The 27,131-nt window shown below is 57.1% G+C and overlaps 2 protein-coding genes across 7 annotated transcripts; one reads left to right on the forward strand and one right to left on the reverse strand.

Annotated features, from left to right (window-relative positions):
* The first annotated feature begins 3,757 nt into the window (after positions 1-3,757).
* Positions 3,758-13,936, forward strand: CALY (calcyon neuron specific vesicular protein). Of its 6 annotated transcripts, none has more exons than XM_033130870.1 (6): positions 3,758-3,899; positions 10,859-11,013; positions 11,320-11,433; positions 12,074-12,187; positions 13,166-13,491; positions 13,713-13,936. In XM_033130870.1, the coding sequence occupies exons 2-5, from the start codon at positions 10,879-10,881 to the stop codon at positions 13,466-13,468; spliced, it is 666 nt and encodes a 221-aa protein (XP_032986761.1). In that variant the 5' UTR covers positions 3,758-3,899; positions 10,859-10,878; the 3' UTR covers positions 13,469-13,491; positions 13,713-13,936. The 6 variants fall into 6 exon arrangements, with proteins under 6 accessions (XP_032986761.1, XP_032986760.1, XP_032986756.1 ...); XM_033130869.1 differs by lacking the exon at positions 3,758-3,899 and adding an exon at positions 3,958-4,168; XM_033130865.1 differs by lacking the exon at positions 3,758-3,899 and adding an exon at positions 3,959-4,163.
* Positions 13,937-21,217: 7,281 nt separating this feature from the next.
* On the reverse strand, positions 21,218-24,965 carry LOC117035783 (uncharacterized). The gene is made up of 2 exons (XM_033129804.1): positions 24,658-24,965; positions 21,218-23,102 (listed from the first exon to the last, which is right to left on the reverse strand). The coding sequence occupies exon 2, from the start codon at positions 23,050-23,052 to the stop codon at positions 21,823-21,825; it is 1,230 nt and encodes a 409-aa protein (XP_032985695.1). The 5' UTR covers positions 23,053-23,102; positions 24,658-24,965; the 3' UTR covers positions 21,218-21,822.
* Positions 24,966-27,131: the final 2,166 nt, after the last annotated feature.

Raw genomic sequence — 27,131 nt, forward strand, 5'->3', positions numbered from 1 at the left:
CCCATGGTCTGCGTCCACCCATGAGGACCCACCGGGGATGTCTAACCCAGCTGGCTATTCAGTTCTTGCAGAAGTGAACTTCCCTACCTCCTCCATCTGCAGGTGTGGCGGGAGGAGATTCTGGAATGGGAGTTGGGGAGGGCGGGCCGTGGTCCTGGCTCTGAGCTCCTCAGGGGCTGCAGCTCTGCCACCACTCCCACCTTTCCCCAAGTATCCACCAGTGACCCAGGAAATCCTGGTGTCAGGATCCTTAAGATGCCCCCTGCAGCTCCCAGTTCCCAGAGGTGAGCCTGGGCCTCCTGCTCCATTTCAGACACCACTTGGTGGCTTCTTGCCAATGGGGCAGCTGAGGCCTAGCGCCAGATCAGGTCAGGCCAGGTGTACAGCCTTTACTCTGCGGTAAAAATCCCAGTACTAGTGCATACCTGGTCTCACAGGCGTCAGGTGTGCACACGCTGAAAGACCCTTTGATCCTCAGTGGTAGACAGGAAGTGAGGCTTGGAGGGGCGGAGTTTGCAGTCCCGAGGGTAACTGGGCCGTGGGGTAGGGCACCAGCATCCTGCTCTGTGCCTGGGCTGGCGCTGGGCTCTGGCCATGCCTGGCTGCCCCCGACTCCCCCCCCCACCCCCCCACCCACCCCTCCCCCGCCTTGAGATGCTATGACTCAGGAACAGGACTCTGTAAAGAGCTAAAGCTGGTTTACATGAGTAAACCAGCCCCTCTGCACAGAGCGGGCCAGTGGTCACAGGCCCGCCCAGGGAGCCGTGCCTTGGTTTATACCCTGAGCCAGGGGACCCCAGGTGCTCTCCTCCCCAAGGAGGGGTGGGACAAGGTGGGCTGTGGGAAAGGCCAGAGCACTGGGAGATAGGAGTGTTTAAGTAAATCACAGTGGAGCCACCAAGGGACATGCAGTGACACATCCACCCTGCTCATTAGTGGAAAATGAGCAATTAGGACTCAGGTCGCACATGTGAAAGCTCTAACGTAGACTCGCAGGAAAAGGGCAGAAGGAAATGAACTCAGATGGTTTAGGGTCTCCTTTACGTAGTAAGATTACAGCCAGTCCTTTCTCTCCATAGGCTTCTGTGTTTCCAAGTTTGTTCAATGAGCCTGCAGGGTCCTGGGAGCCAAGTGGGACCAGTTTCAAGGTGGCAACCCTGGGGGTTATCTTGGGGCCTTCTGGGGTCAAGGATGTGGCCCTCCTGGTGGGTAGGTGCTTGGGATCACCAACAACAACCTGCATGGTGCAGAGTGAAGGGGTTGGGCAGGACTGACCCAGTGCCGGCACAGTGACAGGTGCCTCGGCCAGGTGGAGGAGTCGCCAGTGTGACCTCAGTAAGTGTCACCAGGTGGGCAGCAGATGCCTGCAGCCCCTCATCTGTCCTGGGCCCAAGTCTGTCCTTTCTGGCAGATTTAGTGAGGCCCAGTGTGAAAGGTGTGGCCAGGCCATGCCACCAGGTGGTGCTGTCGGTGGCTGGGTAGGAGAGGGCGGGAGTCTGAGGTCAGTACTGTGTCCCCAAGGCCTGGGCATCCCACAGCTGCTGGAGGCCATACTGAAGCTGCTGCCACTGGACACCTATGGGAGAGCCTGGTGAGGGCCATGTTGCCACACTGCCCCTTGCTCTTCTGGCCCTACATTTCCCTTTTTCGAGACCTCAGAGGTTCCACCTGCTTTGCGGAAGAGGACATGTGTCCCCAAAGGGCGGTGAACCTGATCAGAGGAGCCCTAAACTGTCACCCAACAAAGGGGGCCTGGAGGTGCCCAGAGCTGCTTGGGTGGGTGGGCTGCAGAGCTGACCCCTCAGTACCCAGGTTGCTGTCATGCAGCTGGTGCCCAGCGACAGGGAGAGGGGACTTCAGACCCCGGTGTCTTCAAGGCTGGCTGCTCGGTGAGCCTACAGCCCCCACCGAAACGGTGTTGGGACCTCTGCATCTGCTTGGAGGCCTGGGTTGAGGAAAGATGGGCCCCAAACTCCACTGCACAGTTGTGTGAGTGCATACTCACCCTCAGTGGAAGAGTGACCTTGGGGTGTGGCCACCCCGGCCCAGCCTCCCACCTCCTCCCAGGATCCTGACCTTTCTGCCTGGGGGCCCTCACCCATCCCAGCCTGTCCAAGTGGAGCCAGGGAGAAACAGGGTAACCCAGGCCCTCATCTTGTGGTCAGAGGCCTGGCCCAATTCTGTATGTCACCCCCGCATCCCACTCCACCCTCACCCTGCAAGGAGCCCGTCCTGGGACCACTCACACTAGCAGGTCTTGGGCAGGACCCACATGAGGAAAGGATACCTGGGCCTCCCACCTTGGACAGCGGCTCCCGTACCCAACCCAGTGGAGCAGCTCAGAGAGACAGACACAGGAGCCTCAGACAGACAGCCACCAAGCACAGCAGGTACTTCACCACTGCAGCCCCGCAGGGCCTGGCCTGGCCATCCTTGCAGGCAGGAGGCCAAGCATCCTTGAGACCCGGAGAACCAGAGAAATGAAGCTCAGAGAAGCCACACTTCCTGATGCCCCTGCCACTTTGCTGGGCCCATCAAAGTTTCTGGGCAAGGTCCCTCCAGGGCCTCCTGAGGAAGATAGAGAGTTTGAGTTTTATGAGTGGGCCAGGAAGCTTTTGCTGTTGTAGCAATGGGGTGAGTCCTGGCTGGGCCCACTGGGTCCTGGTAGGTTGATGGGTCCCGGTGTGGGCTGAGTGTGGGGCCCTCCTCCCTCCCCACTCCAGAGCTCCCCTCCACTCAGCCCCTGCCCCACTGAGACTTGATGTGCCACAGGGAATGGGAGAGCAGAGGGATTTGCCTGAGGGCTGGTCCCTGGACCTGCCCATCAGTGGGACGAAGGTGGACAGGGTGGTGGTCCCACTCGGTGCTCAGTTCAGCTCCTTATGCCAGGAGACGGCCCTCTATAGAAACTTCATCCTCAAGAAGGGGGTGGTGGCCCCCAAAGCCCAGTTCTAGGTAAAGAATCAGGACCCTGAGCCCCACAATGCCAACAGGCCCTGCCCCGCGCCCAGAAGCACACAGGACTCGGGGGGAGGGCTCGGGGGGGGGCTGAAGAAACCTGGCGGGGGCCTACTAACTGGGGCTGGCAACCCCCATCTGTGAAAATGGTGAAGAATGGTGACTTGTCAACAGTCCGAGGCTTTAAACAATAGCTCCATTCTCACAAAGGCTTGTGCCCCAAGGAGGCTGCTGGCTCCCCAGAGGGCAGCCCCCACCTGACCTGGGTGAGTCCTCAGGTGGGAAGTGAGGCCTCCACCTCCCAGTAGGTTTGGGCCTCCTGACTCAGCAAGTGCCTGGGTCTGGGACAAGAGCTCACACAGGTAGGGACCCTCTCGTGGGGAGACCCCACAGAGGGCCTGGGCTGGGGTGGGGGGCTGTGGTGACCCTGCAAATTGCAGGAGGCCTAGAGGTGAGTGCAGCAGCTGCCTAGGAGCTCCTGAGTGGGGCGGGGGCTTCTGCACTAGTCCCTCCCCCCTGCAGACACTGAGGTAGCCCTGGAAGAGGGGACTAGGGCCATTCCTTCAGCACCAAAGGCAGGAGGACAGGGGGCAGGGCCTGGTCTGGGGAATCTGGGAGGTGACAGGTGAGATGTCATGAGCGCCTTATCTATGCCAGGCACTGTGGTGACTAAGAATGACAGGTTTGCCCAAGGAAAACTGACAGCCCAGGTGCTTTAGACACTGAAACTCAAGAAGGAGGCCCTCCTCTGGGTGGGTGGGGGCCAAACCCAGCGGTGCCTCAACTCGGTTGCCCAAACAAGGCACGAGGGACAGTCCCAGTGTGACGGAGGTCCTGCCTGAGAGCTTGGATATCCTCCGGCCGAGGTGCCCCCGGGTTCTGCCGGCCCGGGTGTCCGCCGCCTGCAGTGAGGTGGTGTGAGCGTCCGGGAGAGAGTGGGGGTGAGGCTGTGGGACCCCGGCGCAGCGAGTGGGAGGGGTGCTGGCAGGTGACAGGTCCCGGGCTCCCTTCCCCCAGCCTGAGTCTCCCCGGCAACAGCAGCCTCGGTCTGGGGCTCAGCCCCTCCCCCGCCCCGCCCCGGCTGCGGCTGCGAAGCGTCTGGAACCGCATCCTTCCTCCGCATCCTGGTCGGGAGACCGCATCCTGCCGCAGCTGCCGGTTGGAGCCGCGCGTGAGCCGTCTCCACATTTCTCCCTGTGGAGTGGGTGAGGGGAGTCGAGTGTGTGCAGGGGGTGCGGGTGTGAGTGTAGGGGTGGGAGAGTGTACGGGAGAGGGGCGCTGCGGCTGACCCGATGGCGGCCAGGCCGAACCCTCCCTTGGAGCCGGGGTATTGTCCCCAGGCCTCCCAGACGATTGGGGGCCTCCGAAGGGCGAGCCGCTATCTGGACCCTCCAGACCGGCCGCGGAGTGCAGTCTTACGCAGACCTGACGTGCTGCCCCGATGCCCCGTCCTCAGCAGAGCGGGGCAGCTCGGGTGGGGTAGGACTGCTGGACATAGCCCCCGCCACGGTGACCAGCCCCCTCCCATGAGCCAGCTCCACCCCTGCAGATCTGAGAGAGCCACGGGAGGTGGGCGTCCCGAGATGGGGAGAGGGAGCCAGTTCTAGGACCCCCACTCTGTGAGGGGGGCGTAGGGTGATGGGAAAAGGGGTTGGCAGAAGGGGCGTCGGACGCACCAGAGCACGGAGACACGATGCCGGCAACTGGAGTGGGGTGGGGGCGGCTGCGTGGCAGGCTGGAGGCGGCCAGGAGGCAGGGAGAGGGGCATTTTCGCAGAACCACCTGCCGCGCGCAGCCTCTGGATGCCGGGCCACAGGTGGCTGGTACGTGGGAAGCCGAAGCTGGGTGCAGCCCTGGGCCTCCCCCACTTGTTCCCCTCTCCTGGGCCTCTCAGGGCAGGGGTGCCAGCCGGTCCACTTGCCCTTGAACCAGGAGCCAAACCCACGCAGGACCTGCAGGGTAAGGGGCGGGAGGGCAACTAGGTGGGGTCTGCGGCAGGGGCGGGTGGGCGCTCTGCTGGGTTTTAGCAAATCGCGCAGAACCCTGTGCTCCGCAGTCACACGCACGCCCGACGCGCGCTGGACGCTCGTGCCCGTTAGCACTGGCGCGCACCTCTCCTCCTGACGCAGCACCCAGGGTGGGGTGTGTGCGAAAGCGAGTGACGTGACCTGCATTGGAGCTTCGTGGGCTTTCAGCAAAGGTTCCGTGCCCCCCCCATCTATCCATCCATCATCACAGCCTTGTCAGTCACCCTGTGCCCCCTCCCCAGGCCTCGGAGAGGAGGTCTGCACCACGACTCCCCCCACCCGCTCAGCCACAGGAGCCCACAGCGGGTGGGGAGCAGGTGACCCGCTGAGGAAAACACTATTACAGCGCAGGGTGGTGGGAGGGTCGGGTCTGAGGAGTTCGAACGCCCCTTTTCCCCATCCCACTGCGCTCTGTGTCTGTCATGTGAACGAGCCCAGCGGGTCCCCATGATTCAGCGAAGAAAAGGCATGTTGGGCGATGGCGGGGGCCCACATGCAGCCCAGCCCCTCCGCCAGCATTCTGCCCCGGGCACTGGGCCTGGAACCAGATGTGGGGGATCCAGAGGGCCCCAAAAAACGTCTCTTCGTGAAGATGTGTCATCCCGGGCCTATCGCCGTTGCCGTGGAAACCCACGATGATGTAACATGGACGTCACGCTGTGTCAGAGGAGTTGGAGCTTACGTTTGGCTCAAAGGGGACGGACCCCAGAGGCGGCGCTCCTTTAGGGAGGGGGCGTGGGGAGATGCCTGCCCTCCGCCTTCCAGCGGGCACGGCCTTCCACCTGAGATTGACCGGTCTGCGGGGGTGGGGGCTGCGCCCCCTCTTTCCCTCCGCGCACGGTTCTGTGTTTGAGCCCGGGTTTTGAAGCTTTCTCCTGGGTGGCGCACCCCTCCATCCACCCCCCAACCTCTCCTCAAGCCTTGGGCATTTGCTGCCCCCACCTCCCGCCGACCTTACTCCGCGGCCCCTTCTTGGCGCTTTGAGCTCTGTTTTCTTCCTCTCACTGGGTCAGCTGACCTCTTTATATTTATATTCTGGTGGCTCCTTGACCACCTCCGGCTCACGGAGCGGTCTGCACGGCTGGGCCAGGTGCCGAGGTGCCCGCGAGTCCTCCCGAGGCTGTGCCCTGCTAGGCCCCGCTCCCAGCCTGGGGCGGGGAGTGGTGGCGCTTTGCAGGTCTATAAAGGCTGGGGGCCAGAAGCCCACATCCAAGGAGGGCCCTAAAAGGACCCGGGACTGGGGCCCCGGGCGTCCACGATAGGGGTGGCCCTTCTCTCCGCCCAGCCTGCTGCTTCCTGCCCCCCCACCCCCGTACACATCCCCCCCCCACACACACACACACACCCCACACACACCCTGCACAGCCCTGGCCCTTCTGCCCAGTGCCTTCTGCACTCTTCGCAGTACATAGATCTGCCTCTCTGCCTGGTTAAGAGCTCCTCTGTTCCCATCCGGCCTGCCCACACCTGGAACCCCCTGGGACCTGAGAGAGCCAGTCACATGAGGGTCCTGTGGGCACCGCCCCTGGTGGGGCTGGTACAGGGAGAAGTGTTTGAGGTGAAGTCAGCTTAGAACAACAGCTTGGGGGTTTAGAGGCATGGCAGTCTGCAGTGGGGTGCAGGCAGTGGCAGGGAGAGGCCATGTTCAGATGCCAGGGCAGGAAGCACAGCTCCTGGGGTCTACCCTTCACCCTCCCACCCCCAACGGTCCTCACAGATGCCAAGTGACTGACCCCTCTGTTCAGCCCAACGTGAACATCCAGGTCCAGTCCTGGGTGAAGGCATGGGCTGGCCGTGTCTTTGCCACCAGCCTGCTATCCTTTGTTGCTTTCACTTGGTTTTAACCTTTCTTTGTTGTGAAATATAATGAATATTCAGAACGGGACATAAACATGCAGACTAACGATTTGTCAGATGTGGATCCCAGGCTGAAGACTAGAAATCCTGCCCCAAAGCCGCCCCTCCCCCAAGGCCACAATCATGTGCCACCTGGCCTCTGCAGACACAGGAGCACCTTGGCCTGGACTGCCCAAGCACGTGCCCCTAACACATGATTGGTTGCTAGAGGCCCGGGTTGGCATTTGCTTGTTCTTAACCGTCCTCTGTGCCTGGCTTCTTTTGACCAAGGCTGTTCTTGTGTGTGGCCATAAGCGCCCATGCCATCGCTCTGATGGACCCCGCCGTCAGAATGCCTCGGTTTATTTCCGTGTATGACCTATGACGGTGTCAGTTCTGTGGGATGTGCTGCTATGCATGTCATGCACACCTGCCCTTCTGCTGGGTGTGCACCAGGACTGAAGACCGGTCCCAGATTCAGCCTCGGCGGCTAATGGTGGCCCCTGCCTGTGCTCTCCTGGGACAGGGGGGCTTTACCGTGTGTCCTCATGCTGGTTCCAACTTGTCTTCCTCCAGGACTAGTGAGGGTGGGCACCTCTTCTGTGTTCAGGGCCGTTTGAAGTCCTCTTTTGTTCATTTTAATGACGGTTGCCGTTTTCTTTACTGGATTGAAACGTTCTTCATTTATTTTATTTTTATTTTATTAATTGATTTTATTTTAAGGAGGGCGCAGCTCACAGTGGCACATGCATGGATCGAACTGGCAACCTTGGTGCCATCAGCACCACGCTGTAACCAACTGAGCTAACCGTCCACCCATGTTCTTCATATATTTTACATATCTGCCCTGCGCTGGCTTCCTTGGGATACCATAATACACTAACAATGGGGGTGGGGGGACGGAAGGGGCTTCAAACAGCAGATGTTTACTCTCTCACAGCCCTGAAGGCCAGATGTCAGAAATCCAGGTGTCACAGGGCCGCCCTCCCTTTGAGGCTCCAGGGAGGGCTCCTTCCTGGCTCTTCCAGCTTCTGGTGGCCCCAGGCGTCCCTTGGCTGGTGGGACGCCTGCATCATGTCATGTCATCACATGGCCTCCCTGTGTGTGTCTGTGTCCAAATTTCCCCCTTCTTGTAAAGATACCAGTCATTGGATCAGGGCCACCCCAATCCAGTTTGGCGTCATCTTAACTTGATGACATCTGCAAAGACCCGATTTCCAACGCAGGCCACATCCGTAGTGCCAGGGGTCAGGATGTGGGCAGACCAGTTGAGCCCACAGCAAGCCCTTTGTCAGTTTGGAGTTGCTAATGCCTTCTCCCAGACTCGGTTTCTCTCTCCACCCCTGGAAGGCTATGTTGTGATGAGCAGGAGTTCATAATTTTCATGTAGTCCTTTTATCAATATTTCCTTTTATGGTGAGTTCTTGTTTATCATATCGAAGAATTCTTCCTGTCCCTGAGACCAGGAAGGTATTCTCCTATATCATCTTCAAGGTGCTTTTCCAACCTTGGTCGATCTACCTGGGGCAGGTTTCTGTGTGCAGTGTGAGGTAGGAAGTGCGTTCATTGTTTTCCATGTGGGCAGGTGTTCAATGAAAGGCGCCCATCCCCCTCGCTCTGCAGCAGCAGCTCTGTCATAGATCCACGACCATGGGTGCAGGGTGTGTCTGTTACGTGGCTCTTTGTCTACCACACGTGAGTACCACATGGCTTAATTACCACTGTGTAAGAAGCTGGACAGCAGCAGACGAATCCCCCTTGTTCTCGAGATGTCATGTGCCTTCCACATCAAATTACAGTGCTTGTCACGTTCACACAAAAAGATCCTGTTGGAATTTCGATTGGGATTTATTGATTCCACAAATACAATTTGAGGGGAATGGACTGTTTTTAACTTTAGGTCCAGTTTTCTTTAATGGCTCTTTCTTGCAGCAGTGTTTTACAAAGTGAAATCAGAGTGCGCTTGTGCTTTTGTGTTGCAGGCATCCTACACCTGCTGAGAACAGATAATGCAAGACACACCCAACCACCCTGCAAACCACCTATAATACTTCTTCTCAAGGGCCACTGTCATTTTTTGGTTCTAAAGAATGCTGAGCTACTGAAATTGACATTTTAAAACATGGAACCTCCCAAAATCCATGACCAGGTCTTTGCCCACTTATTTAAGGAATCAGGCCTTATGTGGTCTCAGTCAGTAATGTTTTGACTGAGGTTTTCCATGGTTTTCTACATAGAGGTCTGTCTCATCTCTTATTAGACCATTTCTTGAGCATTTGATGTTTCCAATACTGCTTCAAATGAAACTTTCCAAAACTTTTTCTAATTTTTTGGTCACTGATACATAGAAATATAATTGATTCCTGAACACCTTAACTCATCGACCTTGCTGAACTCACTTTTTAACCTTTAGAACTTTTCTCTAGATCCCTTTGGATTCTCTACACACAAAATATGTTTTATCTGTGAACAATGAGAGTGTTACCTAATCTCATCCAGGCCTGTGTCTCTTCTTTCCTTTCCCAGCCCCAAGACCTCTAGCACCACAATTTATCGCACAGATTGTAAAGGGCCTTTTTGTCTCCTTCCTGAGCTTCAAGGCAAAGTTTCTGCCATTCACACTGAGTAAGGTTTAGTGCAGGGACTTCTGTGGATGACTTTTATCAGATTAAGGAAGTTACCTTCCGTGCTAGTAGATTTTTTTAAATAGTAAACAAATGTTGACCCTTATCGAATACCTTTCCAGTTACTACTGAAACTGATGAGATGATTTCTCTTCTTCATTCGGTTCATATGGTGAAAGTGCTAATCGCTCTTCAGATATTAAATTAAATTTCATTTCCAGAATACACCCAAGCTCTCGTGATGTGTTGTCTTTCTATGTCTTGCTGCATTGTCTGCTTGCATTTCATTTGGGGCCTTTGCACTGATGTTCGTGGGAGGGATTACCTGCAGTGTCTTTTCCCATGTTGTCCTTGCCAGGTTTTGAGGCCGAGGTTATGTCGGCCGCACCAGCTATTCCTTTGTTCTTTTCTCTGAAGAGTTCTGTATGAAGTTTGCATGATTTCCTCCATAGTGATTGGTCGAATTCAGTGGTGCTGCTGTCAGGGCCTGGAAGTCTTTGTTGGAAGGCTATAAAAACGGATTCATATTCCTAGTGGACATAGGCCCTTTCTTTCTTCTTTTGACTGACTGAGCACATTTTGTTTTTCTACTTTTTCAGTTTCAAAGTCATATTTGCCATATTCCTTTTCTCTTAGTGGCCGGCCTCGTGGTGAAATCGTCATGACCTCCCAATGTTAGGCAGAAACACGCAGGCGTCCTTCTGCCTCGCGGCTCTTGTCTGGGTGCCCGCTCCCCAGAGGCCCTGTGCACACCGCTGCTACTCTACTCCCTGCCGCTAGCCATTTGGGTTTACTTGCCAACGTCTGTAGTGCTTGTTACTTACTGCATCTCTAGGAGGGTGCCAGATAAAACACAGGACACACAGTAAATTTGAATTTCAGATAGACAACAAATAGCTTTTTAGAATCAGTATGTCCTATATTGCAAATTACATGGGATGTACTTATACTTTTAAAAAGAGAGAGCAAGAAGCATTCTTTTTATCTGAAATTCACATTTAACCGTGTGCCCTGTATTTTTATTTGCTAAGTCTGGCTACCCTGCTCTCCAGGCTTCCATCTGGGACTGTTTCCTGTTGGCTGGAATAGCTGCCCTTAGAATGTTCTCTGGCAGGTCAGCTGGTGGAAGACGGTTGCTATTATGTCTGGGCAGTCACTGGTCGGAGGCACCATCCCCTGCATGTCTGTGGGGCCCCGAGAGGGCACAGGGGCCAGGAAGGGACTAGAAGATCATGGCTGGACTCGTCCGGTTTGTCCTGAGGAGTTTGGCCTGGCCGCCCCGGCCCATCCCAGCTCTGCTGTGAGGAGCAATGGGGCCAGCCCTCTCTGGACTCTCTGTCCAGAGCTAGCTGGCGTGGACATCTTCTACGGAGGTGGCCAGTGGGCAGTGACCCTGTATCTGCCTCTGGATAGGACAAAGACCACCATCCACCATGGTGAAGCTGGGCTGCAGCTTCTCTGGGAAGCTGGGCAAAGACCCTGGGGACCAGGACGGGGCTACCACTGACAGCGTCCCTCTGATCAGCCCCCTGGATGTCAGCCAGCTACAGCCACCATTCTCTGACCAGGTGAGAGGCTTGGGCCAGGTGAGCCTGCCCTGAGAACAAAAGGGTATGGGGTGAGGTTTATTTAGATGTGGCCTCCTGGCAAGCGGGGGCCAGCCCTCCGGCACCCTCCATGGTCTGGCCAGACTTCCTGGCTGCCATGGACCCAGCAGACTTGCAGCATCCACCTTCCCTTGACCTCGGTTTGTAGCCACGGGAGCCCAGGCACTAGACAGTCCTGGCAGATGGTCAACACGCATACCACTGCTGGGTCCCCTCCCCTTCCAGCCCTCCCAGCTTAGGGTCCTCTTGGGTCATCTCTTTGAACAGGTGGTCATCAAGACGCAGACAGAATACGAGCTGTCCTCCATGGATCAGCCGAAGAAGTTTTCAGACCTGGAGGCCCAGAAGCTGGCCTGTGGCCACCCAGAAGAAGGGCGCAGGGTAACCACTCTTGCCCATCCCATGCTGCTGGGAGCCAATCCCCTGGAGTCAGAGGGCTCAGGAAAGCTGGACTGGGAAGGCCCCCCCATCCCCCCCAGAGGAAGGGAGGGACTATGAGCGGGCGGGTGCCTGGGGCTGGGTGGTGGCTGAGGGATTTGGGGCTGTGAGCACCATGCTGATCCCTAGCTGGTTGAGCCTGCAGTCTCCCTGCTGTACAGTGGGGTGGGGTGGCAGCCACAGTGGGCAGCGCCTACCTGGGCTGTGAGCCTGTCATCCCAGCAGGTCATTTGTCTCTCCGTTAGTGACTTGTGGGTTTTCTATGTACTGTGAAAAGTCACTTTTCCTGCTGTATACTCTGGCAAATATTTTCTTCCATCCTTTTTTTTTAGCTCTTAACTTTACTAATGATGGCTTTTCTCATATTCGGGTACTATTTATAAAGCCCTTCATTTTCAGTAGTAAAATCTGCCCCTGTTTCCGAGCTGGAGGCGCTCCCGCCTCCTGCTCCCGCCCCCAGGCCAGCGGGGTTGGAGGGGCCCTGGGCCATGTGCACAGCCCCCACCCAAAGCCTCCGCCAGGAGCCCAGGCTGGGTTCAATGTCCCCCCCACTGGGTTCCTCTCCTTTCTGCCCACCCCACAGCTGCCCACAGCACGCATGATCGCTTTCGCCATGGCGCTCATGGGCTGCGTCCTGATCATGTACAAGGCCATCTGGTACGACCAGTTCACCTGCCCTGACGGCTTCCTGCTGCGGGTAAGGCTGGGCTCCGGGCTGGAGTGCCAGGAAGGGGCCCAAGGGGGTCTCAGAACGGGGTGTCTTCCCCCCAGGGGAGACCAGGGCGTGTCCTGCTCCTGCAGGGGCGTGATCTCCAAAGCTCCTTGGATTCCGTTACCCTTCCAGGACATATTCTATTCGAATCCTTCTTGAAAGATTAAAAGAAAAGCTGTTTCAGTTTCCTGTAATTTAAAAGTGAGTCAAGCGTGAGGTTAGCAGGTGCGGCGAACAAAGGAGAGTGCGCCCTCGGCCCTGTCCCTCCAGCGAGTCACTGACTTGTGCCAGGGTTTCTGTGTAATACGACGTTAATATTTTCTCTATAATTAGCAAATATCTTCTCTCCTTTTCTTAACTTTACTAATGCTTTTTATCATTTTAGTGTATTTTCCTAACGCCTTTAATTTTTCGAAAGTGAAATCTGCTCCTTTCACCCTAACCCCAGCGTTTCCCAGATGGAAGCGTGCCCAGCACAGAGGCCTGTGAGACCTCGCGGTATTTCCCAAGGGTTCTCCTTTGGCCTCTCACTCAAGGGGTGTACTCAGGAGGCCCCCCTTTCACTCGGAGGCAGTGACCACCCTCGTTCTGAAAGGGGTTAGCTCTCCATGGAGCCCCCAGTGCTGAGTTGGAGACCGATTTCCGGTAGCTTGAAGTTACGGCAGAAACAAATGGATTCAGGGACATTGTGTACAGTTTTATTGAACTGCTCAAAAGCAGAAGAGACAGGAAGGCCCGGAGGTGACCGCCCTTCCCTGTAGGGTACGCAAATGTGGCTCCAGCGTGGGCAATGCCATTAAGCAGAGTTCACCCACCTTTGCATACCTGACTGAGCCCAGGAGCGGCGGCCGCCAGCCCCTCCGCACCGGACCTCCTGGCCCCGCCTCCCCCAGACTCCTCCAGCCCCACCCCATCCGCCCCGCCCCGCCCCAGCGCCCCGCCCCTGACCGGCCCCTCCCGCAGCACAAGATGTGCACCCCGCTGACCTTGGAGATGTACTACACGGAGATGGACCCCGAGCGTCACCGCAGCATCCTGGCAGCCATCGGGGCCTACCCGCTGAGCCGCAAGCATGGCACCGAGCCGCCCTCGGCCTGGGGGCAGAGCCACCGTGCTGTCAAGGAGGGGCCCAAGGCGCCCACCCAGGCGGGAGCGGCGGGGACCACCGAGTCCCCCGGGAAGCCCACCACGCGCGGAGAGATGGAGGCGGCGCAGAAGGAAACGGGGAGCGCGCCGCCCTCGGCGCCGGCCCCGTCCCCGCAGTGACGGCCTCCTCGCCCTCAGCCCGGGTAGGTGAGCCCCTTCCAGCTGTTCTGAGCCAGGGAACCTCCTCCTTGTACCCCACGGGGGCCGACTCCTCCCGCCAGAGCCCTATCCAGAGGTGCTGTCCCCCCACGTCGCCACAGTGACCGCGTCTGAGCACCTGGGTGGGAGCAGGGGTGGGCGGGGGGGGGGTCAGGTAACAGGAGGCGGGAGAACTAGGTTCATTCTCGCTGTTCTTCCCACGCAGGTGGGCGGTTGGGGGCCGCGTGATCCCCCTGCCTTTGCCGCTCTCACCCCTCCGCTCCTGTCTTCGCAGCGCCTCCACCTGCAACCTGTTACCGCCCTCACCCGACGATGTCCGCCCTGTGGTTGTACCCCTGTCCCCCAGGACCTCAATGACGCTCCCACCCCCGCCCCAGAGCCTCTAGTTCTGTCGCTTTTCTTTAAGTAAAGATTCACATCCACCTGGTTTCTCGTTTCTCCCGAGCATTCTCTGTCCCACTGCCTTTTTCCAGCCCTCCGACCCCCATGTGGGTGAGCCCCCCCCCCGCATCGTGCCCCCACCGCCCAGAGGGACCCCTGAAGGACAGGGGAGCAGTGGCAGCCGCGGAGGGGCAGTGAGCTGGATCCTGGGCAGCCGCGTTTAGCGCAGGCTGAAGAGGAGGCGGCATTCCAGTGTCCTGGGGGCCAGAGCCACCGCTGGACAGGGCCTTGGCGGTTCCTCGCTCAGCCAGCTGCAATGCAATGAGCTCACCTGCACCCAGGGGAGCCTCCCAATCTTGGGGTCCATCCCTGACCACCGCCTGACCCCTCTACCAGCTGTGTACTCCATCCACCTGAACTGGTCTCCACCCTCCCCCATCTGACAGGAGCTCCAAATCCACGGTTCTGGACAGCGCCCACATGCAGTTCCTGCACCCCCTCCCCCAGCCGTCCCCCAGTCAATAGCCAGAAGGCCTGAATGACTGAATGAAGAAAGGGGCAAAGGTGTGGATCTGAGGGGTCGTGGGGCCTGGGGAAGGGGAGTGAGACTCATCCCTGGGGCTTGGGCGGGTCCCCGGAGCATCTTTATTTCCCATGGCCCTAGAGCTAAGGGGAGATGGGAGGTCTGGGGACCCATGGACTCACTGAGATGCCAAGGGTGTCCTCACCCACTTGGGCAGCACCCACCCCACAGAAGTCGCACCCATGGCCCCCTCTGCATCTGGCCCTGGGAGTCTCTAGGTCTGCCCCTCCTGGGTGGGCAGGACCAGTGCCCCCCAGCACCTCTCCTCCTCTGATGGCTTTGGTTCTGGGCCCAGGCACCTCATCTGGCAGGAGGTGAGCTCTCAGGCCTTGGGACTAAGGGCTAGGTTTGGGGGTACGGGTGATAGACTCTGGGAAGCTCATGCAGCCAAAGGAAACAGCTGGAGGCAGGACAGGCCAGGCTCTCCTGCGCTGTGTGGCCACACCACACGGGTCAGACAGCACAGGTGAGCACATCACACAGGTTGGAGTTCCTGGGGGAGCCCCCCTTGGCTCCAGTGTGGAGCCCCATGACTTGGAAAAGCCCAGAGCAGCCTTGGCAGTGTCTGAGGACCCATCCAAAGCCAGCGTCAGTGAGTTGGACCTGGGGCTGGGCACTGGGGCCAGGCAGTTACCAGGGTCCTGGTAGGGGGACACAGGGCTGGGTCCTCAAACCAAGCAGGACCCTGACCATCCAGCCTCCAGACCTGTGTGGCAAGCTGTGGGGTCTGGGCCACTTAGGAATAGTGGGCAGCGCCCAGAAAGTGGGTGTGTGAGGGGAACTGTGGGCACACTGGAGGCGAGGTGGGCAGTGGGAGCAAATTTGAGGAGGAGGGTGGCACTGGGGGGTCAGGGAAGGCCTTGCATACTGTGCCCTTTATCGCTGGGCTCTTTTCCTATCCATCCATCCATCCATCCATCCATCCATCCATCATTATCAGTCATCTATCATTTCTCTATTCATCTATCATTATCTGTCTGTCAATCCATTCACCTATCTAGCCTCTATCATCTCTCTAGCTACCATCTACCTAAAGTTTTTTCTAAACCTGTTGAGAGGAAGTTGCTTCTTTATACTTAGATATCTCAATGTAGATTTCCTAAAAGGAAGTACAGTTTATTATATCACCTGCATGCAATGATGGAAATCAGGAATTTAGCTTTGATACAATACCACTGTCTATACACTTTATTCATATTTTGCTAACTGTCTCAATAATGTCTTTTGTAGCAAAAAAAAAAAAAATCTAGCTCAGGATCCAACCCAGGACCCCATGTTGCATTGTCTTTTTACGCCCCTTTCTTCTGGGACAGCTCGGTGTGTCTGTGGTGACGTGGACTTGTGTGTGGTGTGCTGTCCTGAACAGCTGGAGAAGATGTGTCTCGGAGCCCAGAAGGGAGGCTGTGTCCTCCCCGGTGTCATCAGGAGGCACGTGAGGTCTGGTGCCCATCACTGGTCAGGCTAATGTGGGTCATTTGGCTGATCGCTCCCGACAGGGGTTTTCCCTGGAAAGTCACCGTTTTCCTTTGTAAATTAATACACATTTTGTGGGAAGGCACTTTGAGACCACGTGACCGTCTTGTTCCTCAGCAAACACGCACCCTGAGTGCAGCGTCCATCAGTGATTCTTGTAGGAACCACTAGTACTGTTTCCAAGTGGCCAGTCGATGCTCATCACTTGTTAGCTGACATTCTGTTAATTGACCAATGAAAAGCTTTCCTTCTCCCCCTTCATTTATTTCATCATTTATTTATATCGGTGTGACCCATGGATTTCTGTTTTGGTCATGGGTTAAAAATCTGTTACTATCATTTATTGTTATGTTCACATTGTTCCATATCTGGCTAGTGGGCGTCACCCTTCTGACACGTCACCACCACGACCCCACCATTCTCTTGAGTGCTCCCTTTCAGCACAAGGATGCTCCGGGATCATCTTGTGCCACCGAGATCGGGTGCTGGCTGTGCCTGTTGCTTCTAGGCATTCGCAGTGGACAGAGCTGAGGGGATATAATACGCAGTCACACACACACACACAATCTGTATCTCCCTCGTCACTGAAGTATACATGTGCACATACACATGTGTGCATGTGGGTGTAGGTCCATATACATATATAGACACAATCCACAAACCTATACAGTCTATCCACACAGTATCTATACACATATCTGCACATACAATATACATGAATCTCCGTGACTTCACAGTGACACTTCCAGTCCCAACCCCAGACCTCAGGGTTCATTCTAGGTCCCCTGTCCCATGTAGGTTGTGCCCTTTCCCCAGAGGGAGAAGCTTGGTTCCTAGTATCCTCAGTCTGTTTAGTTGCTCAGTATAGAATACACTGGAATTCGGTTCTGAGTTGGTAAACTGTAACACCACAAAGCAGGCCTACAAACCAGTTAGTGTTGGTTTAGAGTTCTTTTTGTCTGTAATCTCAGGCAGTATAGTCAAATGATCAAAAGTCATCTGCATTTGTGCTTTTTTTCGTATCAGTGTGGTCCTGTCATTCCTTTGAAATATAGTGGAGTCACATTACTACTTGCACTCCATTTGCTGGTTTTTCTTCCATTTTTGTTGATTTTATTATATTTCAGTATGTAAACCATTAACATGGTTCCCAATGGCGAAACTATCTGAAAGGTGCCAGGTAAGTCCGCCCCTCCCACCCCATGAGAGAAAGGTCAGCCTTCCTTGTATCTTTCTGCAAAAATAAGCAGATGCATCTGCATTTTCCTATTTCTCCTGCTGCATTTTCCACTGAAGGGTTTTCATTTTCCCCACATCGACAACCAATTCTCCAAATCCCCAACACCAGCTGGGTGTCCTACAATCCCCCTCAGTCCTAAAACTGACTGCCCAGATAGCACAGGCCCCATGGCTCAGTCCCCCGAGACAGCCCTCAGTTCAGTCGCCATTTGAAATGTCAGGTCCTCAGACCACCTGAACTCCTGCCTGACTGGACTACAGATTTGGGGGATCCCCCTTCAGATTCGATAACTCACTAAGGAAAGCACTGTACTGACTAGATCACCAGCTTATTTTAAAGGATGTGACCCAAGGACAGCCAGACAGGAGAGATGCACAGGCCAGTGGTGTGGGGGGCGGGGGGCGGGGGCCAGCCTCTATGCCCTCTCGGGGCACCACCCATCCAGCACCTGATGTGTCCACCAACCTAGAAGTTCTTCGAACCTCCTTACCCAAGAGTTTTTATAACCCAGTTCAGGCCCCTTCCCCCCGACTCCTGCTTTTGGTCTTCCTGGAGACCAGCCCCCATCCCCAGGCTATCAGCCCTGCCCTGAGTCATTGGCTAGCACAACTCAGGTGCATCCTAAGTAACAGGACACCTCTATCACTCAGGAAATTCTAGGGGTTTTAGGAGCTCTTCACCAGAACCAGGGGACAAAGGCAAACCTACTTTTTTTTTAATTTTTTTTTTTTGAACAGGACTTTATTGGGGATCAGTGTGTACTTCCAGGACTTTTTTCCAAGTCAAGTTGTTGTCCTTTCAGTCTTAGTTGTGGTGGGCACAGCTCAGCTCCAGGTCCAGTTGTCGTTATTAGTTGCAGGGGGCACAGCCCACCATCCCTTGCAGGACTCGAGATGTTGAACCGGCAACCTTGAGGTTGAGAGCTCACTGGCCCATGTGCGAATCAAACCGGCAGCCTTCGGAGTTAGGAGCATGGAGCTCTAACTGCCTGAGCCACCAGGTCGGCCCCCAAACCTACTTTTTATTATACCCGTTCACTTAATTACTGTGCAGGAGACAGTAGTTTCCATCCATTTCCAGATGTTAGCAGATGTACCCTACTCAACTACCCTCCTGGGCACTGCCTGATGGGGAACCAGGAATAGGGTCCAGCAGGTGGGAGACGCCCACTCAAGTCGGCCATCACAGCCCCTCAGCAATGCAGAGAAGGAGGCAAGGCAGCTGGTCCAGCCATTCCCTGGGTATAGAGCGCGGGCTCCCTGCCAGGGGCCTGGGAAGTTGCTGCAGAAGAAAGGGGGTCCTAGGGCTCTAAGAGCAGGCAAGCCACTGTGCAGCGCTCAGACCAGTCCATGCCTGTGCTACGGCGCCCAGAACCTCTTAGAACTGCAGGTTCCTGTGGGACTGGACCATGTGGCTTTCTGGTGTGACGCTGACATGTGACCCAAGCTGTGACCCCTCAGTGTGACCCACGGAGTTGCAGCTTGAGGAAGCCTGGAACACAGCAGTCAGGATGCTCGTTCTTTCCCCCAGGCGTTCTTATGATGAGGTGACACATTCAGGGTCCCCTCTGCACACACACACACGTGCAGTCACATGCACACACATACACACATGCAAACACACATGTGCACATGTACTCTCACTCTCTCTGTCCCCACACATGCATCCACAGGCGTGTTATCCTTCCCCAGAGAACGGCAGGGAGTGGGGTAAGCAGAAGGTGGCAGCTGTCCTGTGGGGATTGAAGGGCTCTCCTGGGACTGGCCAGAAGTTGACGCATGTTTTGAATGGACCCCGCTCAGAATCAGCCTCCAGAACCGGCCCGCTGCGCCCCAGGCTGGACTTCCCGCCTTGGTCAACGCGAGGTTCCCGCCACTCTCCCAGCAGCCGGGCGGACAGGATTGGGAGGCGGACCAGACGCCCGAACTCAGTCTCTTCGTATGTGAAACCGGGACACGTGTGCAGAGGGCTACCGGGTGGGGAGCCTCCCACGAACTAAGCTGACTCGCTCTGGCGCAGGGGCTCACATGGCCCGCCGGTGAGATCGCCCAAGCTCCGCGGGAAGCTCCGACGTACAGCTGCTCAGGAGGTCAGGGGCAGGCGCTCGCAGAGACCGCAGCTCCACTGTCTCCGCCCCGCGGCCCCGCCTCCCGCAGACCCTGGAGACCCTTGCTCCAGACTCTGTTCTCCAGCGCGCTCTCTGTGGGGGCTACTCCTGGAGGTCTAGTATTACTCATGGCCACATGCTGCCCGGCCCCAGTGCGGTGTGTGTGTGTGTGTGTGTGTGTGTGTGTGTGTGTGGCGGCGGGGGTGGGGGGCGGTCTGTGTGCAGAATTGGGGGACCAACCGGAATCCCTGTAGGGAGCTGGAGAAGGGGCTGGCTGAAGCAGGGGCTCCAGGCTTGAGGGAGGAGGGCTCGACCCATGTGGCCTCTTTGGCGATCCTGTCCCGGGCCCAATCTGAACGGGAGATCAACCACGCCACAAAAGGGCTCATTTAGACATTTTCCCGTTACTGTATTGTGTGCACAAATGTGTTATTTCATGACTTTCAAATCTCAGCCTTTTGAAGTGACAGACCTTTGTCACATCCTTTTTGTCCATCCTCCTGTCTCTCGGCTACATGGCGCTGAGGGGCAGGAATGCCAGTGGTCACTCTGCTGGCCAGAAGAGCGGCGGGGCCGTGTGTGCGATGCATACGTCTGCACATAGGTGGCCTCGGCCCCCAGGCTCCGACACTGTTCCCCCATCCTTGTGCAGCAGCCAGGAGTTTGAATCCGGAAAGGCCGGCCGGTTGCCCAACTCTGTGCCAGGGGGTCTTGTGCTCTCTGGCACAGCCACACTCTGGGCACTGGGTGGGCCCTATGGGGGTCCATGGGCGCCATCAGTGCTGTCTGTGAGCTTGACCTTGCCCTGAAGTGCGTGTGCATGGGCCCTGTTGGGGTCTGCGACCTATTGGGGATGGAGGACCCAGAGCAGTCCAGCTGGGCAGTCCAGCTGGGCCCTGGAAGGCTGCAAGAGCCCCTCCAGCTCTTATGAGGTTTCTTCTCCGTGTGGGGCCTTAGACATAGAGACCAGGAGCTGGGACCGCTTGAGGTGGGTCCTAGTGCCAAGCACTGCCCCCGAGAAAGTTCCACAGCTGCCAGCAAGCCCTGGGGCTCATAGGACAATCCCTCCGCTGGGCAGTGTCCATCGCCACCTCATGAAGCGCCCCCCCCCCCCGTCCTTACATGTGCAGGGGAGCCAGGCCCCACCCCCACAGCAGAGTGCCATGGCAGGGCCCGTCTTTGGGATCCCCTCCTGGGGTCCCTCCAAGGCCCCTGCTCCTCCCTACACACTGGGCTCCTGTCTGGCGCCTTTGCTCACACTGTCACCTTACCCAGAGTTCCCCCTGGAAGTGACCTGTCCACCCTCTGTGCCAGCTTCCGACAGGGCTCTTTGTTCAATTGACGTTTGTTAAGTGGGGCACAGGGTGCCAGATGGTGAGCTGCGGTTCAACAACACATCACAAGAGAAAGTGAAACAGAGAAGTTTATTACTCACGGAACGTGCCACGCAACAAGAGGCCACTCGGGGAGATCAAGGCTGGGGGCAGATGGAGAGAGAGAGCACCTGAGCACAAACCCTTGTCAGCGTCCGTGTGCGTGTGTGCGTGCGTGTGCGTGTGTGTGCGTGTGTGTGCGTGTGTGCGTGTGTGCGTGCGTGTGTGTGCGTGTGTGCGTGTGTGCATGTGTGTGTGCGCATGTGTGCGTGTGTGTGCATGTGTGTGTGCATGTGTGTGCGTGTGTGTGCGCGTGTGTGCATGTGTGTGCGTGTGTGCGTGTGCATGTGTGTGCGTGTGTGCATGTGTGTGCGTGTGTGTGCGTGTGTGTGCATGTGTGTGCGTGTGTGTGCGTGCGTGTGCGTGTGTGTGCGTGTGTGTGTGTGCATGTGTGTGTGCGTGTGTGCATGTGTGTGTGCGTGTGTGTGCGTGTGTGTGCATGTGTGTGCGTGTGTGCGTGTGCGTGTGTGCATGTGTGTGCATGTGTGTGTGCGTGTGTGCAAGTGTGTGTGCGTGTGTGTGTGCGTGTGTGTGTGCAAGTGTGTCGTTGCCCAGGAGGCAGAGGGTGAATGTCCCAAATCCCTAGGGTTTGGCCTGTTCCCAATTTCTGTGTCCCAGCGTGAGGGGCAGGTGCCTGGAGGACCTGGTGCCTGGAGGACCTGCTCGCAGAGGGGGCCCAGGGAGCCAGTGTGTTCTGCCCTGGCCCCCTGGACACTGACCGGCCACCCAGAGAGGGGCGGGGACTGTTCCCACCAGAGGGACAGGACAGTTCCTAAGGGAATCTCAGGGGTCCTGAAGTGAGCCCACTGCTTTCCTTGGCCTCCTTGCAGGTAGTTTGACCAAAGCCCCCTCCCCAACTGTCAGGCCAGAGCAGGACACTAAGCCTGGTGGGCTGACAGTGGTCACCTATGCCCTCAGAGCAGGCTGTGGGGTCCTCTGGGCAGTGCAGGGGCCCGCAGGCCGCCCCGCTTGGCACAGCTAAACAGAGGTGAGAGACCTGTGTGCACCATTCAGGCCTCATTGCATCCACGTCCTCAGGGCCAGATGAGGGGCAGCTGGACATCCAACAAAAGGTGCAGCCCCGGGGCCCTGCTGCCATCACACGGGGTTCACCCCAAACCCCCCAGGTCTCTTCAGCTGCAGAGAGACGAACTGGCAGAAGCAGAGGCCCACCTCCAGGTGGCCCTGAGCTCCTGTGGCGTCCTCGCAGAGGGGGAAGTCTGAGTGGACGAGGCAGCAGGCGTAGGTGGATGAGAACCGCAGCAGGACCTCCTGGAACAGGGCCTCACCCTCGGGGGCCTGGAGGAAGGCCTGCCTGCAGTCCTCCAGCAGCACGTACACGAAGTAGACCTTGTTCTTGGTGTCACAGCCCATCAGCACTGAGTGGGGAGCCAAGAGCAGGTTGGCCTCCCCCACCTTCAGGACCAGCTCCCGCATCTTTCTCTTTGAAAACCTTCTGAACCAGCACAGGCTGTTAACTGCTAAGACCAGTAAGAGGAGGCTGACACACACACTGACGGTCGTTACAAGGAAAATTGAACGTGGTTTGTCGTTCTGGAATCCACAAACCACAATGAGGAAAGCCGATGTCAAGGAGAGAAGAATGAGGAAGATGCCAAGCGTAAGTCTGCAGCCCAGGTACCGGAGGCAGGACCTGGGGGACCGCACCCCGTTCAGGATGCCCACAGCTTGCTTGTACACCTCAGGGTCTTCCAACACCTCCTTCAAGGGGTCTGGGACGCCCAGGGTGCTGAAGGTCCCCACCTTCCATGAGGGCAGGTTGTCCCTGTTGATGCAGTTCAGGGTGAGCAGGGTCTTGCCGCTGTAGAGGGAAGGGACCGGGCGCGGGCCCGGCAGGAAGCGCGCCATGCGCTGGTTGGGCGTGCACAGCACCTGCACCACCTTGCTGTAGAAGTGTCTGTCGGTGGCTTCCAGGTATGTCAGGTGGCTGAGGTGCAATGGGACCTGGCAGGGCCGGAGCAGGACAGGGATGACAGGCTTCCTCTCTAGGCAGTAACCAAAGAGCGACAGGTTGGCCTCCAGGAGGCACCATCTACTCTGCACGAAGTCCTGACTCAGCACCAGTAGCACCTTCTGGCTCTGATGGATGCAGTCTGCCATGTTCTCCATGACGTTCCTGCCTGGGGTGAAGTCCCGCTGGTGCAGGCAGACTTTCAGCCCCGCGTGGGCAGCTTCCAAGCGACTGATGAGCCTGTGGGTCCAGGCGGCGTCCACACTGCTGTAGCTAACAAACAGATGGAACTTCTCGCTCTGCCTCAGCGGGGGGATGGCCAGAGCCATGCCTTCCTCCACTGGGCAGGAATCCATGGCGCTGCCCCCGAGCTGCTCTGATTTCCCACAGAGAAAACCACTGCAGGCTGCAAGAGACCAGGACAGACGGCTGACCATGTAGACGGAGAAGGCGAACCATCCATAAAGGTGGAACCAGGCCTACAACCTGCAGCAACCAGGTGGGGAAGCCGCAAATGGCCCCTGTACTGACCTAACAACTGGCGAGGGCCCATGGCAGCTCAGGGACTGCCAGCTCCCTAATTACTGCTTCCCCTTCCAGCTCAGGACCCACCAGAGAAAGTCAGACGCTGCCCTGACCAACCTCAGGGACCCCGCCCCAGCCTCCCCAGCCCCCAGCCTCCAGGGGACACACCTGGAGCCTCCCTTTCCACTGTGAAGTCTCCCACTCCCCTGCCTGCCTTTGGGTCTCTGCCAAACCCAGTGATGGGGGTGGGTGCCAAGCACGCTCTGGGGAAGCAGCCCCTGCTGTCCTCACCTGGGGGCTCAATCCACAAGACATTTGGCTTTGAAAAGACTGGGGCACAGGAGGCCATACTTTCCAGTCTTTTTCTTCAGAAGTGACTCATGTGGTCATGGGGGGTTGCTAGAGACTGAATGTTTGTATCCCAAAAAAAATTGTATGTTGAAGTTCTAGCCCCCAAAATGATGGTGGTAGGAGGTGGGGCCTTTGGAGGTGATTAGGTCGTGAGGGTGGGGCCCCCATGATGGGATTAGTGCCCTGATGAAAGAGGCCCAGGGAGCTCCCCTCACCCCCCAATCTGTCCACCAGGTGAGGACCGGGAGACTAGGAACCAGGAGGCCCGCCTCACGAGAAGTGAGCCTGTGGCACCCTGACTTCTGACCTCCAGCATCCGGAACTTCGAGGAATAACTATGTGTTGATTAAGCCACCAGTCTGTGGTATCCTTACAGAGCCTGAGTGGGCGGAGATGAGTCATCCTGTACAACACCTGCCCTGGGAAGGGCAGTGATATCTTCCAGAAAGCACCAGGACTTTCTTTGCACAGCTCAAGACCCTTGCATAGAGGGCCTGCTGCTCAGACACTGAGCTTGAAGTGCCACCTCTTGAGGTCTGTCTACTGGTCTCTAAGAAAGCTCACGCAGTGCCTCCCTTCCCCCCGCAACTGCTAGGAGCTTTCTCATGTGCCCAGGACCAGCTGTTGTGGTCCCGGCAAGTGGCCCTGCAAACCCCACGTGGCTGGCTGGCTTTAGGACCAGCTCCACAGGCACAAAGCAGGTTGTAACATCACACCGCCTGGTGGCCCCCATGGAGAACCATCCTCACCAGTGGGCTGGGGTGGGATCATGAGGTGGGGTCACGAGGAGTGCCGGCCCAGCCCTGCAATGCCCTCTAGCCAGCCGCTCCAGGAAACAAAGGAAGAGGAAACCCTTCTGCCCATCCCCCACCCGCTCTCCCTGGTGGCTGGGAGGAAGGCACCTACACTCCTGGCCAGGGCTCTTTCCCTTAGCCCAGGCAGCCCAGCGGGAGCCTTTGCAAGAGGCCACCATGCCCACCCTTCCTGCCCAGCAAGCCCACATGACCCGCACTCTCTCCCTTCCGGGAGGCTCTGAGGATAGAACTGGAAAGCCTGTCCTCTTGGGGTCCCCAGTCTCACTGTACCTTCCGAGCCTGCTCCGCCCAGGCTCCGCTGACACGCTGTGTTCACCTGATCAGGCCTGTTGTGGCACCAAGTGCCTAAATATCGCAGGCTCTCAGGTGGCAGCCCTGACCTGCCATGCCGCCCGATGTTCACTCCAGCCCTCAGAGGAGGCCACAGAGAGCCAGAGACCCTGCCGCAGAGCTGTCCCCAGGCAGAAGGAAGTTTATGGCTAACATTTTAGAGGCATCGCTGCCGAAATTAAGCAATGGAAAAATGAAAGAAGGAACTGGATTGAGGAAGGATCCGAGGTCAGAGTACAGTGGGTCTGATGGGGAGGACGCAGCACTGCCACCGGGGAGAAGAGGCTGGCTGGACCCCACAGGTCAGAAATCGGAGACAATGTATCCAGGAAGCTCTGAAGTCTGTCTGGGCGTTGAACTCCTCCCCTTCCCCCACCACCTTCCGTAACTCTGCTTTTAGCCAAAGTTATTTGTTTCTTACCCGTAGGATCCTGCCCACTGGCCATGCTCCCCAGGGCCCTGCTCACCTGGGTGAATGAGGGTGGGGGGTGGCAAATCCTATTCTGGACCCTCCCAGGCCCACTGGACCCCCTCCTCCGAGTTCATGGCTGTGGGAAGACCGATCCCCCCCCTCGGTCCTCAGCAGGCTCCCCTACAACCCCGACTCTGGGTGCAGGTAACCAGGTATCCAGCACTAAGAAGTGGGGCCTGAGCACGAGATTGGGAAATGGAGAGGGGGCAGAGGTTGAGGGAGACACCTGCTGGCCTCTTCAGGGGAGGTGACCACCCCCTTTCCTTGCCCCTCCCAGCATGGTCACCATGAGCGAAGGCTGGGATGGGGCACCACCCATGCCCATCGTTGCCCCATCACCAGCTCAGGAACTGTCCCCGGCAGTGGTTAGTGACAACATTTCACTCACAACAAACCTAGTCAACAACTCAGGGCAGGGGAGTGTCCTCCCCTTGCCTGCACCTCACTCAGTTCAGGGATCCCCCAACCTCAGTGACTCTGGAGGGCCACAGCTTTCTTGTCCCCCAACTCCCATGTTTCCCATCACCCAGGCCTTCTGGGTTACTGCTCCTCAACTCTGCCCCTAAGCCCCCTCCGCACTCCAGAAGGTTCCCAGGGGGCTGGGAGGCCCTCTGGGCCTGTGCCCACTTCTCCAGGTCCACCAAAGCCTGACCCTCCTCCCTTCTTGGAGTCTTCACCCTGTTCCTGACCCCGCACTATTTGCCAGCTTATTGATTATCAAAGCTCCTTTGAACACAAAGGAGAGGGAGCCATGGACATGGGGTAGGGAGAGATGAGAAGAGAGGGTTGTGAGAATTCAGAAAGGAAAACCTCATTTAGAATGAAGCAGGAGGGCAGAGGAGGTGTGCTCAAACAGTATTACTCCTCATACAGACCCGACAACAAGGACCCTCAGTTATAGACCCGCCAGGAGGAGGGGGTCCACCTTGTAAGTCGATTCTGCTTCATGCCCCATGGGAGGAAGGGAGGTTTCCTTCCTTGCCAAAAACTCAGCTAGTGAGAAACCATCACCTGCCTGAATTTTCTTTCCTCCAATGGACTTTCTTTTAAAAACCCCTTGCAACTTCCTCGTTTTTCTTAACATTTCTCCACTTTGCTTGTTGGACTTGCCTGTGGTTTTTGCTATAGCTTTTTTGTCCCAAATTGCAATTCCTCTGTTTTTCCCAAATAAACCCATTTTGCTGGTAAAATAACTGGCTATTTTATTTGAGGGACCACTGGGGGGATGGGAGGGAGGGACAGCTACAGAGAAGAAGGAGGAGGGGAGGAGAGGAGGGTCTGTGCTGACTGTCCAAGCAGTGCTAAGGGGATCTGGCTGCTCCTTTTCCCCAGAAGAAGACCCTGTCCCTCCCCACAGGTCTGTTGTTTTGGGTACTTGGTGGGGTGGGGGGAGGCCAGTCTCTGGGGCCGTGTGGATTTGAAAAGAAGTCACTGGTCAGTGCCTGTAACAGTGGGGGTCGCGACTGGGCAGGCACAGGATTTGGGAGTTTGGGAGCCACTGAGGCCAGGCCACCTGTTTCTGTCACCCTCCTGGGGTGGAATCTCCACGTGAGCGCCCATCCTGAGACAGGAAAGCCCAGATGAGACTGGTCGGTGCATCGGGTGGGGTGGAGATTGGGTCTGAGTGCAGCCAGCAGGTGAGGTGCCTGTGGATGCCACCTGGGCAGACATGCTCTTCCCCAGCGTAGAACCGGGAGGCCAGGCAGATGCAGGAGTGGCGAGGTCACTGGGGAGAGCCCAGCAGGCCCCCCTGAAACCAGGGGCCTAATGTGAAGCCAGCCCTCAGTGGACCCCTGCCCTCCAGTCTGCTGAGGGACCTGAGTCTGGCTGTCACCATCTCCTGGGTCGTGTAGTGCTCCCCACCCTCTTGTTATGGGGACAGAGGCTGGGAAACAAGTCTGTGCTCCCAGCACTCAAGACCAAAATGTGTAGGGCTCAGACT

This window comes from Rhinolophus ferrumequinum, chromosome 16 (genome assembly GCF_004115265.2).
Source record: "Rhinolophus ferrumequinum isolate MPI-CBG mRhiFer1 chromosome 16, mRhiFer1_v1.p, whole genome shotgun sequence".
NCBI lineage: Eukaryota > Metazoa > Chordata > Mammalia > Chiroptera > Rhinolophidae > Rhinolophus > Rhinolophus ferrumequinum.

Bases quoted from the DNA above. Each gene is read 5' to 3' on its own strand.
- CALY (XM_033130870.1), top strand. From the start codon at position 10,879: ATGGTGAAGCTGGGCTGCAGCTTCTCTGGGAAGCTGGGCAAAGACCCT. The intron at 11,014-11,319 runs GTGAGAGGCTTG...CTCTTTGAACAG, and splicing joins AGCCACCATTCTCTGACCAG to GTGGTCATCAAGACGCAGAC. The intron at 11,434-12,073 runs GTAACCACTCTT...CCCACCCCACAG, and splicing joins ACCCAGAAGAAGGGCGCAGG to CTGCCCACAGCACGCATGAT.
- LOC117035783 (XM_033129804.1), bottom strand. From the start codon at position 23,052: ATGGATTCCTGCCCAGTGGAGGAAGGCATGGCTCTGGCCATCCCCCCG.